This window comes from Phasianus colchicus, chromosome 4 (assembly GCF_987193195.1).
Source record: "Phasianus colchicus chromosome 4, bPhaCol1.hap1.1, whole genome shotgun sequence".
Classification (NCBI taxonomy): domain Eukaryota; kingdom Metazoa; phylum Chordata; class Aves; order Galliformes; family Phasianidae; genus Phasianus; species Phasianus colchicus.
In genome coordinates, this window is record NC_143439.1 from 50711229 (window position 1) to 50729321 (window position 18093).

At 43.3% G+C, this 18093-nt stretch overlaps 2 protein-coding genes across 2 annotated transcripts; one reads left to right on the plus strand and one right to left on the minus strand.

Moving 5' to 3' along the window:
* Positions 1 to 410: 410 nt before the first annotated feature.
* On the minus strand, positions 411 to 10645 carry LIAS (lipoic acid synthetase). The gene is made up of 11 exons (XM_031588492.2): positions 10457 to 10645; positions 9293 to 9465; positions 8534 to 8627; positions 7513 to 7593; positions 7120 to 7276; positions 5944 to 6001; positions 4607 to 4735; positions 3515 to 3660; positions 2291 to 2361; positions 1488 to 1599; positions 411 to 591 (listed from the first exon to the last, which is right to left on the minus strand). Exons 1-11 carry the CDS (start codon positions 10541 to 10543, stop codon positions 539 to 541), a joined length of 1161 nt encoding a protein of 386 aa, XP_031444352.2. The 5' UTR covers positions 10544 to 10645; the 3' UTR covers positions 411 to 538.
* Positions 10646 to 10671: 26 nt separating this feature from the next.
* RPL9 (ribosomal protein L9) lies at positions 10672 to 17188 on the plus strand. Its single transcript, XM_031588493.2, has 8 exons — positions 10672 to 10733; positions 11166 to 11212; positions 11294 to 11409; positions 12238 to 12333; positions 12656 to 12788; positions 15389 to 15469; positions 15761 to 15876; positions 17073 to 17188. Exons 2-7 carry the CDS (start codon positions 11167 to 11169, stop codon positions 15865 to 15867), a joined length of 579 nt encoding a protein of 192 aa, XP_031444353.1. The 5' UTR covers positions 10672 to 10733; position 11166; the 3' UTR covers positions 15868 to 15876; positions 17073 to 17188.
* The last annotated feature ends 905 nt before the right edge of the window (positions 17189 to 18093 follow it).

An 18093-nucleotide genomic window follows, 5' to 3' on the forward strand; every position in this document is an offset into this window, starting at 1 on the left:
AGTGTCTTGAACAAGTATTAACAGTACTTCTCTGGTGTGGTTCAAAATAATCCTAATGTGGTCCTTTGTCATGTATGCTTTTTGTAAGTCCTTTGTAAAGTATGCTTTACTTCCCACAGTCCCTGCAAGCTTGTGTTACACGGTAATGGTAAGACACAGCAAGATCTCGCTGCCTTTCAAAATACCTATTATTGGCATCTTAAGCAGTATTTAATTGCAGCAACACTGATGGCAGCATCAAATCTGTTTACTTAAACCTCTGATTATTTTTCAGCTTACCTCAGTTGCTTTGCTCTTTCAAAATCAATTCTGTCTTCTGACTTACCACTTAATGCTGGAAGGACTACATAGTTGTAGCATTGCCAGGAGTTAGGTACAATAACAGTAAGTGTTTTGGTAAGAGTAAAATGTTCTGGAAAGATAGTAAGTTTATTCGTGCCTCCGCCATCTGGTCTTCTGTATTTCTGGAACTGGGTATAATTATGTGCTGAAAAAGGATCCTTAGAACTGGCTGCTTTAAATAGGCTCACTCTCACTTTCAGATGACTTTCGTCTTTCTTTTTTCTACTAAGTTCTTCAAGAAGAATTCACCTAATCAAAAGGCAAAAAAGCACCAGAAGTTGTAGGTGTTTCCAGGACATGAAGCAAAACAATGTGCGTTCCTATTGTATTCTGTATTAGGGCTTACCAATATTCTATAGCAATTCAGTTCTACACAACTGCATTCTCAATACAGCCACGATGTATAAAAAAAACAATCCATAACAAGCAATACCATCCATCCCCTTGAAATCTGAATTTTCTCCATGTTCAGTGTTATGAAAAAGCTCTGCTGCTTTGTGTTTTCAACCAGGTCGAGGTGAATTGATTTAATTAAAAATTAATTCCTATTTTATGAAGTAGCAGCAACTTGTAATGAAACCCATTATAGATCCTGCTTCAAATAGCCTGAGAAGCAAGGTGTCCCAAACCATCCTTCTGTGTTCTCTCCTTAGGAAAAAGCAGAATGTTGCACCTACACGGCAGTCCCACTAAGATCAGCTGCTACTTAACACACACTGCTTTGTCAGAAAAAGCACTGCCTTAAGTGTGTCTAATTATTTCTAGGGCACTGCAAATAAATTCTGCCTTCAGCATCAAAATTGCATCACAAGCAACAACTGGCTCCATTAAAGCCTGAAGCGTTCAGGTGGCAGATTGTAATGGAAAAACTGAAGGCTGTGTACCCTATCTATGAATCCTGCCTTGTGCATAAGTATAGCACAAGCTTGGTTTGGCAAAAAATCAGCTTATTTAAGGTAACAAGCCACACAACAATTGCACAAATACTATAGATTAACTACAAAAAACAGTAAACAGTAAAAAGGAAAGCACGAGCAGATAATTTGCTCTTGAGAAAAGGTGAGCTTTGTTGTCTATATATACTTTTTAGCTTGATTATATGAAATATCACATCCTAAATAATTTAATACTGCTCAGTAACGTACCTGCTTTATAGGAGGAACGCACTAGAGGCCCACTAGCTGTGTAATGGAATCCAAGATCGTTTCCTACTTTTTCCCAGTATTTGAATTTTTCAGGTGTTACATACTCCTCAACCTGAGTGAAAAGAATTCATTCTGATCAGGCCTTAATGTAAAGGAAATAAAATATAGTCAGCATGTAGCAACATGAAATAATTAAATCTCAATTCAAAACGTTACATTCCAAAACAGATATAGCTGAAAAGTTGTTGCTTCATCATTTTCTTAGCTTTGTTTTCAAACAGTCCTTTTGCACAAACCTTTTTTTGCCCAAGTTAGTAAAAAAAAAAAAATAATAAAGCATAGTAGTCCTACAAATCTCTTTATTAGCAAGTTATTTCAGTGAAACAGAGTAACAGACAGAGACTCAAGCTCTGGACAGGTTACAGAAGGAATAAATGGTAATTTCTGCAGCTGAAGTGGCACCATTAAGGGCCAGCCTACCAGTCAGCAAAGAAGAGCTGACTTGAGCCATTCTGTTTGAGGCATACAGAGAGACTCTTGTTTTGCAGAATCATGCCTCAGCTCCAGCTGTCTGCCCAGCTAATAGTAACAATGGAAAGTCTGCAGAAGATGGAAGAATTGTAGCTGGGGCTATTTCTAGCAAAGAGTCCGTAACAGATGGGAATAAAGTTAGACAAGGAAGAAAATATTTCCCAACATCCAGAATTAAGGGAAAGATGCAAATCAAGCCTCATTTTAGAAAGAAAAGACTTTACTGCAAGGTACAGACCATAATTCTGTCTGTAAATTAAAGGCACATTTACCTTTAGGTGACGTTTTGTTGGTTGCATGTATTGTCCTAGAGTCAAACAATCCACACCTGCTTCACGCAACACTGTAAAAATAAATGTCCTTGTTAGTGGCAAAAGCATCACGAGGGATTGTCAGCAAGTGGCTAACATCCAAATGCAAGGCTGAACAAGGCTCACACCACAGCACCCCGCAAGGGGTACATTCTGCTCTCCCTGAACAGAGCCTGCAACCTTCACAAGCAGCAGCAATGCACATTGTTCTGAGATCCAAGCTGCTGCATGTCTTGCTCTAGTTCAGAGCTGGAGAGAATACCACTGCACTGCAGTCACTTGTCTCACTGCAGAGACAACATGCTCTTTTTTATTTTGCTGCTTTTCACTGCATCTTTAGGTCAAAGCCCTCATCTGAGGGAAAATGGATGCATATACTTGGCACTTCTCCACTGGTTCAAAGCCTTTGTGCTGAAGTTATGAACACTTTTCTGAAGAGAAATAAATCCAAGGGAAGTTGCCAACACCTTTAAACAGCTTTATACATTGAAGGGTAGATGTTAGCTGCAAAAACTTGCAAGATGGATATTTACTACAATCTTGAGGCAACAAATGAGTTTAAGTTGTCTGCTTACAGAGAGTAATCCAGGCACCTAGCAGTCAGGTAGCCTGCAGGGCGATGCTTGCTGTGGCTAGTAGGGCACTCTGAACAGAGATGTCTGAGGGATCAGATTTTGCATGAATACTTCCATATATTTCCTGGCTCTGTGGACTGCTTACCCCAAGTCAAATAAAAAGAAAGGATAATGTTTTGTTTACAGCAAACCTCTGGTAAGACTGATATGGTTCTGTAATAAATGAGTTTAATAGCAGCACATTTAAATGTTCCTCAGCTCCTACACAGAGGAAGGGAGAGGAATAAGATTAGAGTAACTGGATGGCTCCAAAGACATCCATGACATGCAAACAGCCCCGAGGCTGAACTTCACACTTCTGTATGAAATGCTGGGCCGGAAGGATGGGGAAGGCTGGGCAGGAGCTGATACGGCACAGCTGCAGAACAGGGCTGTACCAGTGTGTTCAAATATGGCTGTTATACACAGGATAAAGTACAGGTAGACAATCCTTCAGTTGGATACGGGAGAAACATCGTAGGATGTGAAAAATGCCTTGTGTGCACTACTAACCACTGGGAACTTTTCTTCTCTTAGAAATAAACAGGAAAGAAAGCGTAAGAAAACTCACACTTCATCGTTGCAAGCACCTGTTCATGTGTCTCGCCCAGCCCCAGCATGAGGGATGTTTTGGAAATGACGCGGGGCTGCACCTCCTTGGCGTGCTGCAGCACACGGACGGACTGCTCGAAGTTGGCTCGGGGATCGCGGACTTTCCTTTGAGGTTTTCAACAAGACGGGGAGAACAGAGGCGAGTTAAAGACAGCACGGCAGTTACATCCCGTCACACGCCGCGAAGCCCAAACCACGGCTGCCGTTCCGGGCCGCCTGCCGGCCCCGAGGCCCGGGCGCGGCGCGGCGCGGGCGCCCTCTGCGGGCGGGCGGCGGGCAGGGCGGCGCCGCGCGAGGCAGGCTGGGAACCGCGGCCCCGCGCCATTTCGGAGCTCCCCGCCCGCCTACCCGGCCCTGAGGCGGCCGGCAAGAGCCGGCTGTCCGAGCGGAAGCCGGCGGGAAGAGGAAGGCCGCCGCGACACGAAGCGGAGGGCGACGGATGTTATGGCCGGAGCGTCCCGTCCCTTCCCGCCCCTGCCCTCTGCGGCAGCGCACCGCGTGGCTGCGGGCGGAGCTGTGCAGAGCGTTCTTGCGAGGCAGGGAAGCGTTCCTTTTTCCCGTGGCAGAGTACTGACAGATGGCGAACGCACACACCCTCACAGCTGCGGAAAACCAAAAGGCTACGGAGTGCCGGGAGCGGGGGGACGGAACAGCGCCTGGCCGGCCTGCGCCTCTTCTGCCACAGGGCAAGCTGTGCGCGAGCCGCAGTCATCCAAAGTGCTGTGAAACAAAGCCTAGATCTCAAGTAGAGAACCTGGCAAAATGGGATTCAGCTATGCTCTGTTCAGAGTGAATGTTTCGGTTCTTTTGTTCCTCGTTTTTTAGGACAAAGCTCTGACTTGAGAAGCCCCTTGACCGCAGCCTGTGGTCACCTCAGGAGGAAAAGGGAGCGGCGGTGCCTCTGAGTGGGATCAGGGGACAGAGAGCTGCAGGCTGAAAGCAGGTTTAAATAAATGGCTCTGGCGCCCAGTCACAGAGAATTCCTTTCACACAATTCCTTCTCTTATTATACTGCATTCTGCTTCCATTTACACACACCATTCTTGCTTACCTCTGTAATTCTGGAACAGTCTCCACGTTGTGTGCGTACACATCCAGCCCTGACAGTGCGACCTTCTCCACAGCCTTAAGGTCCCCTCGGAAATCAGGGGTAAGGCATTCCACTACTATTTTTGAGTTCCTGAAAAAAGGAAACTGGAAATGAACACATCTGTGGGATTTTTATCACTGTTGGTAAATGTTCAATATAACAAAACCCAAACATAATCAAATCAATGATGTTCTCATAAGCAGAGAGAAGTTAATTTGGGATATATGGCTAAAACAACAGATTTCTGCAAATACTGACATTGTTGCTTTTTTATAATATTGTTGTTCAAACAAAACATAATGTGTTTAATTCCTGATTTTACTGATGTAAGCTGAAATAGAATGAAACTCAGATAATACAAAACCCATTCTTTACAGTCTGTCACGATTGCTGTCTATATTACATATAGACATATGTAATATTTTTCTGTCAGTCACAGGTTACTGCACAAAGTTTTAAATACTGTTTTACTATTATAGCTCTGAAATACAGATGTATTTCTGACCTGACACATGGTCAAAGAAATAATCCAGTGCTTAGCTTTAAATAAGCCTGTGCTAAATTGGAAATGCATTCCAATTCAAAATATTTTAGGACTATTGTATCAGAAATATGAATAATGGGGGGAAAAGGGCACATAAACAAGCTGAAGGCACACTTTTCTATTTGTATGGCCCCTCACAGAAACCAGCTAAAGGCAATTCTGACCTACATGCTGTACCATGTGTTGTGATTTAAGCTGGCAGCTGGCTCAGCATCATGCAGTTGTTTGGCTACTCCCCCCCTTCCCAGTGGGATGGGGGAAAGAATTGAAAAGAAACAAAGTGGAACTTGTGGTTGAGATAAAACTATTTACTAAGATAAAGAAGAGGATAATACTTATGACAAATATAGCAAGTGATGCACAAGAAATTGCTTACCACCCCCTGATCAATGCCCAGCCAGCCCCCCAAGTAGCGAAAGAGAGTGAGATGAACTCCCACGCCTCCAAAACTCCTTCTGTGTGATGTCATATAGCATGGAATGTCCCTGTGGCCAGTTTATGCCAGCTGTCCTAAGTCTGTTCCCTCCCAGCTCCTTGGGACCCTTTGCTGCAAATGGCTTGGGCTCTGTAAGACGTTACAGGCAAAAAATAAATAAATAAATAGCAGGCAACTATAAGCATCAGTGTTATCATTTTTCTCCTAGAACCAAAATATAGCATCATATCAGACCCTATGAAGAAAACAATTCCGTCCCAGCTGAAACTAAGATACAACAATAAAGTTTTAATAATAACTAATACATTATTAATATACCTTTCTTTCAGATGGGAGACCGTCTTTGCAAAGTGTTCTGCTCCACCATCAGGCATATCTAGAAGTATTTCAATTATTCAGTTAACCTTTCTGCTCAAGAAATGCATTTACTTATTAGCAGAGACAAAACAAACAAACAAGAGAAAGAGTCACAATTAAATCCAAACTCATAAAGGAGTTCTCAGTCAAAGATAAAACTCATCTTATGTTACTGCTTATGCCAAAGGTTTGCAACAGATATTCTACCAAGCCTCAGTCTGCACACAGACTAAATATGATCAATTAGGGCACACTTGGATCATATTCACTTGTTTTTGTGGGTTCACTGTCAGCCTAAGAACAAAATGACTTTAACTATTTATGGTTTTGATCTGAGGAGCGATCCTAGAAAAAACCTGAAACATATCCAACTAAGCATTATTGCTCTTTTCTTGTAAGCCACTTTGAAGCTATTGGATTTTCACCTAAAGTATATTGAACAGTCTTTACAATCATTTTTCTCACGTACATGATGTCACCACAAAAGAGCTACTACAACCATAGAACAAAAAGCAACTTCCAATACTATTAAGTATAACTTATTTCAGGTGTAGCTTTTAGAAACAAGTTCTGTGACAGCATAGTGTATGAATGTGATTTTTTTTTCTGATCAAGTAGAATATAGTGTTTGTACTTTGAAAAAAGAAAAAGGTTCTTACAGTATTTTATTAATTGTTGTATATTTTTAATGTTAAGACCTCATTGCTATGTACAGCTATCTGAAAGGAGGCTAGGGAGAGGAAGGTGTCAGATGTGAGGCATCAGCATCAAGCTGCACCAGGGGAGGTTGAAATAGAGTATCAGGAAAATATCTTTGTGGAAAAGGTGGTTAGGCATTGGAAGGGGCTGCGCAGGGGGAAGGGGTGGTCCACCACCATCCACTCGCGTGGATGTGGCACTCAGGGACATGGCTTAGCAGTAGGGTTAGCTGGATGGTTGGACTTGATCACAGAATAATTTAGTTTGGGAAAGATGATCCTCTGAGTGTAACTTCTATTGTACTTTACCAGGTTTAGAGAGGTACTAAGAGTATGTAGGCACTTCCCAAAGTTTCAGCACTGTTGACTCATTTCAAAGAAGAATTCTCAACAATTGCACTGAGCCCACACTGGAAGACATCAGTGACAGCATACTAACCATCTCTGTCGACCGATGTCAATACAACGTAATCCAAGCCCCACTCAGCAATAGCTTTTGCTGTGTTGTAAGGCTCCTCGGGATCCAGTGGAGGTGGATTTTTTGCTGTCTTTACTGAACAGAATCTGCAACCTCTAGTGCACGTGTCACCCATCAGCTGAAACAAGAAAGACATTCCTACATTTACATTTTGCACATCACTATTACTCAGCCAAGAAACAGCTGCATATGCTATATCAGACCGATACTAAAGAAAAAGGTGAGGACAGTGATTTCCTGTACATTTCATGTAACAAACCCATACCACTTCAGCAGTGGTTGCCACATATCCAACGTTATGCTACAAGTGCCTCAAACAGTTATAAAATACATGAGAAATAGTTAATGGCTTACCATAATAGTAGCTGTAGCTGTAGCATATTCACCACCTCCCCAACATTCCCCAATGTTGGGACAACGTGCTTCCTCACATACCTGAAGTTAAACAGACAGGAAGGTACTGTATTTCAGTACTAGCCTACAAATAATCCTAATTCCATCTGTGATAAATGAGATTAAGAGAGTTACACAATGTTATGGAAGAAGTCAGCAGAATGGCTAGGAAGAAAATAATTGTTTCCTGGCATCCATTTCCATACTTTACCTCTAATATATAAACCCAGAGCCAACAACTCCTCAACTGAGTAACTGCCATATTAGTTAGCACAGATTGCCATTAGCATTTTAAATTTATCTATAACATTTCACCAGATACTGTATTCACAAGATCCATGATACATCTTGCTCCAAAAAACAACAACAAAAACCAAAAAAACAAAAACCAACCAACCAAACAGAAAAAAAAGCTGTGCATACCTACCACTTTCTATCACCTTTCAGGGGGAAATTCTTTACAGAGAGAGTGGTGAGTCTGGAACAGGTGCCCAGAGAGGTTGTGGATGCCCCCTACCTGGAGGTGTTTAAGGCCAAGCTGGATGGGGCCCTGGGCAGCCTGGGCTAGTACTAGATATGGAGGTTGGCAGCCTTGCCTGCGACACGGGGGTTGGAGCTTCATGATCCTTGAGGCCCTTTCCAACCTGGGCCATTCTATGATTCTATGATTGAGGGTATATTTAAACAAATGGAAATTTCTGCAATTCCTTTTCCTGCAAAATATGTATATGACCCTGAAACTGCGTGCATTTCCATTACAAATAGTTACAATTGGCATCTTTTGATCATTTTGATGATGCAAGAATCCTAATATTTAAAATCACAGCAGAAAAAAAAGCATTAAACAAAAAATCAGCATTGGGTTTGATTTCAGCATCTGAGACCATGCAAAACATAATGTCTATCTGTCCTCCACAAAAACAAACATACAAACAAAAAATCATCATTTCTACAGGAAACCTTGGTTTGATACTAGATTTACCGTGTGCAGATTTAAACTTCTCAAGGTATTTTTCAGTTTATTGTAATTTTTGCCCATGGGAATCTCTGTTTTCAGCCATGGAGGAAGTCGTAGCCTGAACAAAAATCAAACAAATGTAAACATCAATACATTATTTACATGGTAAGTTTCCATTAATTATATAGATCCATTTCAATTTGTTACATATCCCAGTGAGAAAGGGTTCCTTGAATACTGATGCAGCTCAGTGGCCAGCATTAGTATCACTCATAGTCATAACAGACTTCTCTGTTCTATGCATATTACCATCCCAGTATTCAAAAATAGGAATTTGTTGTCACTGGAAGGTTTAAGGCTGTAATGATGGGATTTCATAGTACAACAGTGGAGAACACAACAATCAATGACAGCGTAAAGTACACAACTAGAAAGAAGGTTGATCAAATGTATAACTGGGAATATACTTTATTTCAAGTATTTTTTTTTTAACTTATTCTGCATTAATCTGTTTTTTGATACCAGTAATAATTTTTCAGCCTTTAAGTATAGTATGCTACTCTCTGATGTGCATTTGGTATGGCACAAGCACTCAAGTGAAAAAATATCATCATGTCTTAGTTTTGTTACATATCCAGAGTTAACACTGTGGGTTTTTTCCATGAAAAATCAATCTGGCAAGCCAATATAACAGAATTTAATAAAAGGACACATTCTGCAGTTAATACTGGACATGCAAGAAATGGCACGGAAGCAACTACAGTTGTTTGAAATTACATTTACCTTTCTCCTTTCTGACGCTTTAAATTGCCTTTATACTCAGCCCACACACTCCTGTCTGCCAAATCTCCTGATACAAAGTCCTCTAGGTCTGGTCCATTTTGGAGAATTTTTTTTGTCTCCTCAGGCAAGGAACTTGATGTTCCGTACTGGTTACACACATGGCTCTCTGACACCTAAAAAAAAGCAACAGTATTATTTATTAAGTTATAAATGAATTACTGTTTCATACTGAAGAACTATTAGTCCTTTTTGTGGCTTACCATACGCTCTGCAACAGACTTCGTGCAAGTCTCTTCCGAACCACATTTGTGTCAAACATTTATACTCTTTAAGTCATGAAAAACGGACAAAAAGAATGACCTGTTCCCAGATATCTCGGTGCCAGACTAAATTAAACAGCTTTTGATACAAGTATCACAGTATGGACTAATTTTTGCTTCTGCGACTGACAGGATTTTGAGATTTAGATGTGTATCGTCAAGTCAGCCACACAAACGTATTATTTCAACGTGGACACGGCCTCCGTAAGAGCAGCACTGCACGGCGAGGTCGGGCCCAGCCCCAGCTCCAGCAGGGACACCAGAGCAGTGCCCGCGGCCAGGCGCTTCTGAGGGTCTCCGAGGAGAAGCCCACAGCTGGGCAGCCTGTGCCGGCGCCGTCACACACGCAGCGCACAAGCGCTCCTGGCGTTCAGAGGGAAGCTCCCGTGCTCCGGTTTGGGTCTGTGGCCTCTTGTCCTGCCAGCACCAAGAAGAGCCCGGCTCTGCCCTCCGCGCCCTGCTTTCAGCTATTTATTTCTGCCCATCGATGAACCTCCTATCAGCTATTTATTTCTGCCCATTGATGAATCTCTCTCCCACGGCTCCTCCAGGCTGCACAGCCCCGGCTCTCCGGCAGCTCCAGGCCCCTTGTCGTCTCGATGGCCCGGCGCGTCTCTCATACTGGGGCGCAGAATCGGACCCAGCACTCAGGTGCGGCCTCGGCAGCGCTAAGCGGAGGTGAGGAGCTGAAGAGCCCCTCGTCCCGACCCGCTGCCGCCGCAGGCAGATCCATCCCGCAGCACACCGCGCCGCGCGCTTCTTAACCCGCCCGCCGGCGGAGCCCTGAGACGCGCAACCGCTCTCCCGGCCGCGACGCCCCGGCAGACGGACGGCGCCCACCCACCCGTGCGCGAGGCCCCGATAGCAGCAGCAGCAGCCGTCGGACAGCGGTAGCGGCGGCGCCGCGGCAGCCCCCGGGCAGCAGCGACATGGCGACGCCCACCGCCGCTCCGATCGACGCTCTCGGCGCTCGACCGCCCCCGCCGGCTCGCGCGCATCGGGGCTCGCCCTCTCTCGCCTCTCGGACGGCGGCCTCGGCGCGATGACGTCAGCGGCTCGCGACCGGCTACAAGAACGTGATGACGTCACGCGCCGGCCCTTTCGGCGCCGCTTGCTGCCAGGTGAGCCGCGGGCCGGCGGCCGCATCCGGCGCCATCTGCGGCGGACCGGCTCCGCGCCGCCCTGCCGGGCTGCGAGCGGCTAACCGGGGCTGCGGCCGCACCGCCGCGGCGCTCTGAGCGCGGCCCGAGCCGGGAAGCCGCCGGGATGGCGCTTTCTCCGACGTGCCCCCTCCCGCCCCTCCCCGCTCTAGGCCCGGCCGGGCCCTGCTGTGGGGAAGGGCGGGGAGGCCGCTGCCTCCCTGGGGCCTGGGGTCGGGCCTGCGTGCGGGCACGGGTGGTCGTGGCGGCGGCGGTAGAGAGTTGGGAGATCCCGTGACTCCTTAGCTGCGGGCCGCGGGGTACGTGGGGGGAACGGCGAGGGAGAAGCGGGGCGGTATAAGAAAAAGGAGCTTCCCCTCCCGGCCTGCAGCTTGTCGTGGTTGTCGTTTGCAGAATGAAGACCATCCTCAGCAACCAGACCGTAGACATCCCTGAGCAAGGTGCGTAGCGCTCTCCTGAAAGGCCCGTCGTCCTGCCGGCCTCGTAGCTGTAACGTGCGTTTGTCTGTGCTCGCTTTGCAGTCACCGTGTCCCTGAAGGGCCGCACGGTCATCGTGAAGGGCCCCCGGGGAACTCTGCGGAGAGACTTCAACCACATCAACGTGGAGCTGTCCCTGCTGGGAAAGAAGCGCAGGAAGGTGAGTGCTGTGGGGCTCCATGCCCACGGGGGGAGGGGAGCACGGCCTGTTCAAAGGCCTGAAAAGTCTGGGAGCTTCAAGCAGATGTTTGTGGTTTTGTTTTCTCTGCAAATGAGTTCCTTTATGTTTCCTGTTTCGAGTTGGTCTGGTGGAACGCTGAGGCCCGCTCAGGCTCCACGGCAGTCTTGAAGTTCTGTTGTGTGTTGGAGTGGTGTTGATTGTTTTTCTGTGTGGTTGCAGTTCTCACTGTTGGGAAGGGGATACCTACTGTATGCTGTTCTTTTGCCTGGTGCGTTTTAACTGGATAAAAGTAATTCCATGCATTTAGTTTTTAGAATTGGCAAGTTACAGTGGGAAGGCTGATTCTCTAAATATGTGCATAATATCTTCATGTGGTGTAAACAGGTCTTCAACAAAAGAAAAAGGGCAAAAATGGCTGATTTTGGTAACTTTTAGTAGGCATTTACTACATCAGAAAAGCATTGGATCTTAACACTGTAACTGAGAAAATGGATAGCTTACATGTAGTACGCTGACTTCAGAACAACTAGTTCAACATTTAGTATTGGAACCTTTTTAGACCTGCTGCCTGTCCTAGCTTCTCTGCAGATTTGTTACTGATGGGACAAGAAGAAGAAGAAAAATGCTTGTGTGTCTGGGGGTCACCACATGGGGCTGGAGCTGGGTGGGCCTTTAACGGTCTTCTGAAAAAATAAAATATATCTGTGCTTTTAATAGCTGCTCATTCTTAATTTGTCACAAAACCATTTTATTTTTAGTACTGGAATGTAACTTACTGGTTTGTTGTTGTTATTTATTTTTGTATAGCTGCGTGTTGACAAGTGGTGGGGTAACAGAAAGGAGCTGGCAACAGTTCGCACAATTTGCAGCCATGTACAGAACATGATAAAGGGCGTTACGCTGGTAAGTTTTGTTTTCAAATGGCATCTTTGTGGCAAGAGTGGACAGAATTTAATGAGCTTTTCTAAGCTTGTTATTGTGTTATGTTATTGTGTATGTGAACAGCTTTCTCTTTTCTTTTTGGACATCAAACAAATTTAGGGGGAGGAAGGCATTAACAATAAGCTGTGGATGTTTCTTGGGCTTAGTGTGTTGTCCTTGCAGGGATCCTATCTTCAGTATATTTGGTTCTTAAATGTAACCAGTGAGCTTTATGCATCTGTTTTCCTTTGTGGATGACTTGTGATTTCCTGGTTTCAGTACCTAACGTTGCCTTTTATCCTAGGGCTTCCGTTATAAGATGAGGTCGGTGTACGCTCACTTCCCAATCAATGTAGTTATCCAGGATAACGGCTCACTTGTGGAAATCCGGAACTTTTTGGGAGAGAAGTACATTCGCAGGGTGCGCATGAGGCCGGGTGAGTACCTCTGGAGATACTGTACTCAGCTATTTCTAATAGGGTTCCAAACTATTTCAGCACTGCCACTGATAGCAAGAAATAGCAGATTACTGGAAGCAGCATTTTTCAGTCTGTCTGAATTGATGTGACCTTGCAATACATTTACTGCTATGGTTAATAACAGTTTTATAGTTTATCCTTAGTAACGAGAAAACTTAAAGCTAATTATTGCAGTAGAAGTTAAAAGGATCCCAGTGTTTAATTTCATTGTTGTTAGGTCTTCACGGAGTTTGTTGGTGTGAATTTCTGGTGCTCAGTTTTAGACTGGTGTTTCTGTTTTAAATTTTGCAAGTCATCTAATTTCACACACATGTAAAGAGTTGTATTTTTAATTTTGTAATTAGCCAGGAGCACGTCTCAGTTTTCATCCTACCCATCAGCTCTGTGTACCTGTGTTTAGCAAGAACCTTAATAAGGCAAACATTGGAAGGACATTGTTAAGCAGAAAGAATCACACAGTCATTATTGTTGGGAAAAATCTCTAAGATCATTTAGTCCAACCTACCATCAATATTGAACACTAAATCATATCCCTAAGTAGTACATTTGCCCTTTCCTTAAACACCTCCAGGGACAGTGACTCCAGTACTTCCTGGGCATTCTGTTACAATGCCTCACCATTCTTTCTGAGAAGAAATTTTCTAATATCCAGCCTGAACCTCGGTCCAGCCAGTTTTGTACCTGGCAAAGAGTTGAGCACAAATGACTATTATATGACCCTGCAGTATCTGGAGCAGTGCGTGGATGGGGCCTTGGGACTGTCTCTGTTCTTGAGTAATCCCTCATTTTTAAACTGCTGCTCAAAGTATCAAGCAGAAAGTGGGAAATTTTTTTGAGTGTGCAGGCACACTTCATCATCCAAATGTGATGGAGTTAGCACCTCAAAATGTCCCAAACCTCTCAACAACAGCCAGTTACTGGTCAAAGAAGTACAACCAAACCATGCTGGCATACAAGGCACTGATACCTCACCAGAGATAGCTGTGGTCCTGCCTCAAATAGCTGTGTTGTGTAGAGGGATCTCAGATCCCAGTGCTTCCTAAGGCACTGGAGATCTTGAGTAGATGGGAAGTCAGCAGGCACCAAGGTGATTGAACCAATCATTGACATTTTTACAAAAACTGTGGAGGAAAAGATGTAACACACTTCAGAAACAGTTATCTTGAGATGTTCCAGATATTTTTCATACTTGCACTACTGTTGAAGGTGTGTGTGACATGGTATTTCAGGATGCATTTAGATAAAGCATCAGGCAGCTCTGAACTCCCTGGTAGATGCAGTGTGGAGTTGGTACAGGGGCTTTTATTTTGATTTACTGTGAAGGACTAAAGGTGGGCTTGACTACTGTACTTGATTTTTTATTTTTTTTTAATATCAGCATTTATTTCAAAGATGGGTGTTAGTGAAGTGTTAGTTTACCACCTATTAACTAAATAGATCATACTATAGAATTGCGCTTGAGATACTTTCTGTGCAAGTGAAAAATTTCCTGTTAGATTCCTGAATGTGGTAGTGCTTGTCCTTTTGAAAGGCTTTTATTTTTTCTTGTGTAAATATGGTGCTTAACATAGCAGAGGACAGGACTTTTTTTTTTTCAGTGACTGACTTAGTCTGTATCTGCTTCTGTCTTCATGAACATAAGAATGTAGAAACTGGCACCACCTAGCTGACGGTCACGCTGGCAGATTCTCCAGCTTATGTGCTGGTGATTAATGCTATAATGCAGTAACGTGCAAGTCATGCTCTGGATTGAAAGGAAGTAATCTTTGTGTGCTGAAACTGTTGGGAGAGGACAATCTTGGAAGAGTTGTGGGAGGACCATTTTAAGTCACAGAAGCTCATTTGTTATCTAGAGTAAGAATCATAGAATTATAGAATGGCCTGGGTTGAAAAGGACCGCATGATCATCTAGTTTCAATCCCCCTGCTATGTGCGGGGTCACCAGCCACCAGACCAGGCTGCTCAGAGCCACATCCAGCCTGGCCTTGAATGCCTCCAGGGATGGGGCATCCACAACCTCCTTGGGCAGCCCATTCCATTGTGTCACCACCCTCTGAGTGAAAAACTTCCTCCTAATATCTAACCTATACCTCCTCTGTCTGAGTTTAAAACCGTTCCCCCTTGTCCTGTCACTATCCACCCTCGTAAACAGCCATTCCCCCTCCTGTTTATATGCTCCCTTCAAGTACTGGAAGGCCACAATGAGGTCTCTCTGGACCCTTCTCTTCTCCAAGCTAAACAAGCCCAGTTCCCTCAACCTTTCCTCATAGGAGAGATGCTCCAGCCCTCTGATAATCTTAGTGGCCCTCCTCTGGACCCATTCCAAGACCTTCACATCCTTCCTGTACTGGGGGCCCCAGGCCTGGATGCAGTACTCGAGATGGGGCCTCACAAGAGCCAAGTAGAGGCAGATAATCACCTCTTTCTCCCTGCTGGCCACCCCTTTTTTAATGGAGCTCGGAAGAACCTTCTTCCATAAATTGGGACCTGAATGCTGTGTCTTTATATGTGTTTATCGTCTTCGCTGATACTGAGTTTGTGCATTTTCTTTTCTGTAGGTGTTTCCTGTGCTGTTTCTCAAGCCCAGAAAGATGAGCTGATCCTTGAAGGGAACGATATTGAATTGGTCTCCAATTCAGGTTTGTGAAGTAGTTGCAAAAGGGAAAATGTGATGATATGTTTATCTGGAGATGTCAGTTGAGCAAACAATTTCTGTTCTTTTTCTCCAATGCTGAAGTAAATGATAGCTCAGATGTTTCTGCCTTGTGCCTCATTGCCAAGATACGCTGAGTGAAATGCATACTTTTTTCTTTAGAACTGACATGATTTCAAATTGATAATTCCCTCCTCCAAGTGATGGTCTTATTGTTAAAATACTAGAGATCCATGTGTTTGGATCTCTTATGCTAATGGTTTTGCTTTGTTCATAGCTGCCTTGATCCAGCAAGCCACTACAGTCAAGAATAAAGATATCAGGAAATTCTTGGACGGTATCTACGTCTCCGAGAAAGGAACAGTACAGCAGGCAGATGAGTAAAACTAACAGGTTGGTGTCATCCTACATGGATGGACATTATTTTGTACTTTAATGTGCTGTGATTGTCAGGTGTGTTCAGGTCTTTCTGAGGACAAGCATGGCACCTTTGCTTGCATCTTGAAGTCTATGGTGTACAGAATATGGGAGCTGGGAACACTGGGGATGTGAGATAGCATGTATGAGAAGCAAGTGTCTGGAGACGGTGACTTGAACTGGAGGCTAGATAAAGTCTGTATTTCAAAAGGGACTCAGTGGTTTACCATGTTGGCTACAGGGATGCAGTCATATAAAGCTTCTTTGTATCCTGAAATGTAGATCTCTTGACAGCAACTTCACATCTCTTAATAACATCGTTTTATGCTGCTGTTGGGATAAACATCTAACTGAGTGTAGTATTTCTATAGCATGAATGTTAGTTTGGATGATAATTGAGAATTGAAAGCCAGCTGACCTGGGATGAAAGAGCAATTTCCAGTTAATACAGAGAAAACTTCCTTGGACTGAGTCTCCTCCTAGTTATACACTGGCTTTCCTTTTATTTTTTTCTCTCTAAATAAAGTAGTAGTAGTAGTAGTAATAATAATAATAATAAAAAAGAGGATAGCATTTCACATGTTAGGGTCTTCTGCATAGTTAAGTAAATGCTTGTAAACAAAAGTCAGATAAACAGCGATAAATAGTTGTTAATGTAAATTTGTCACTGACATTGAGCACAAGGATTTGATGTTTAAGAATTCTAACTGCTAGAGGAATTCAGGTATGTATGGTTCCTTATGTGATCCAAATAAATAACTTGTATAGGATGAGACAGGCTGAGTTGCATTTAAGATAAATGTGTGCCTTCTGAACCAGAGCTTGAGACAGAGGATCCTGATGAAGTGAATTTCATAAACTAAATCTTAGTAGCAGCAGCCAGATATCAGGTGCTTACAGGCTACTGAAAAAGTGATTGCCAGTGCTGCACAGAGTTCCTTAAGAAATAGAACAACTTCTCTCTTTATTATACAGTTTTGAGCATTTACTCATTTTCAAGTAATCTGGTCTGAATAAGTTGGGAAGATTTTTTGGCGATTAATTCTTGTTTTGTATTAAAACTACCAGATAAATGAACTTGTTTTATGTCCGTAAGCTTTTGAATGTCATATTTGAATTGCTAGGTATTTTTTAAAAGCTTTTTTAAAAGCTCTTTAACATTTTATTTACAGTTGTCTGGGTCCTGGAAAAAAAAAAAATGAGACAGCATATCAGCAAGTACTGGATTGAGACATCTGATACGAAAACTGAACAAGATCAGAGGTTTAATAAAATAAAATATATTTCATATCTTGGTCTGTTTTTTTTTAAGATCTAAATTATAATAATGTGGACCTATTCAAGGTCTTCATCATCTGGAGAAGCACATTGTCACACAGTCATGGTAAATAGCTTAGTGCTCTGTATGTTTGTAGTCTTGTGCAGTGTTACTTCTCTCTGAACATTCAGATCAACAGAAGTCTGATGGATTGGAATCCTCATGCCACATAAAGCCCCAGAGTGGTAGTTTTAAATCGTAAATCTTTTTTGCTATTAAAAAATAGCAAAAGCATTGTTTTCAAAGAAAGGAAATTAGTGTTTTTTCTTACTATTCAAAACCTCAAACCAGTGATTACAAAAGCAGATGACCACGTACAGATTCTGGAGGGAAATTCCAGATCTGAAATATGTTGAAAACAATCTGGCATTGTTTAAAGCCAATTTACAAGACTTTTTAACCTGGATGCAGGGTTAGAGTAAGTCTGAATACATGGCTTCTGTGGCTTGAGCAACACTGAATTAAGAAAACTGAAATACCTACATCAGAATTCAGATACAGCGGAGTTTCAGTATGTGACTTGTGTCATCTGTGGATTACACTTGTTTTCTTGTTTTCTCTTTTAAGATGTCAAGTCTTTTTGTGACTTTTGTGCTGTTTCTATGCTACGCTAAAATCTACATTGTAACTTTTATAATCAGTTTTGAAAAGAATTGCATGAAATACTGGTATAAAGTGGCTAAAGCTTAATAACAAGGGAAACATCTCTGCATGCAAAGGGAAAGTACCTAAAGCAACTGAGTGATTCTGCTGTCAGTTCATGTAGGAGTGCTGTACCACTGAGCTGAACTTTATAGGTATGAAATTTGAAGGTGTTCAAGGTGTTCCATTAAGTCAGTCTTCAGAATTCTCTTTTGGCTTACACAGTGAGTATG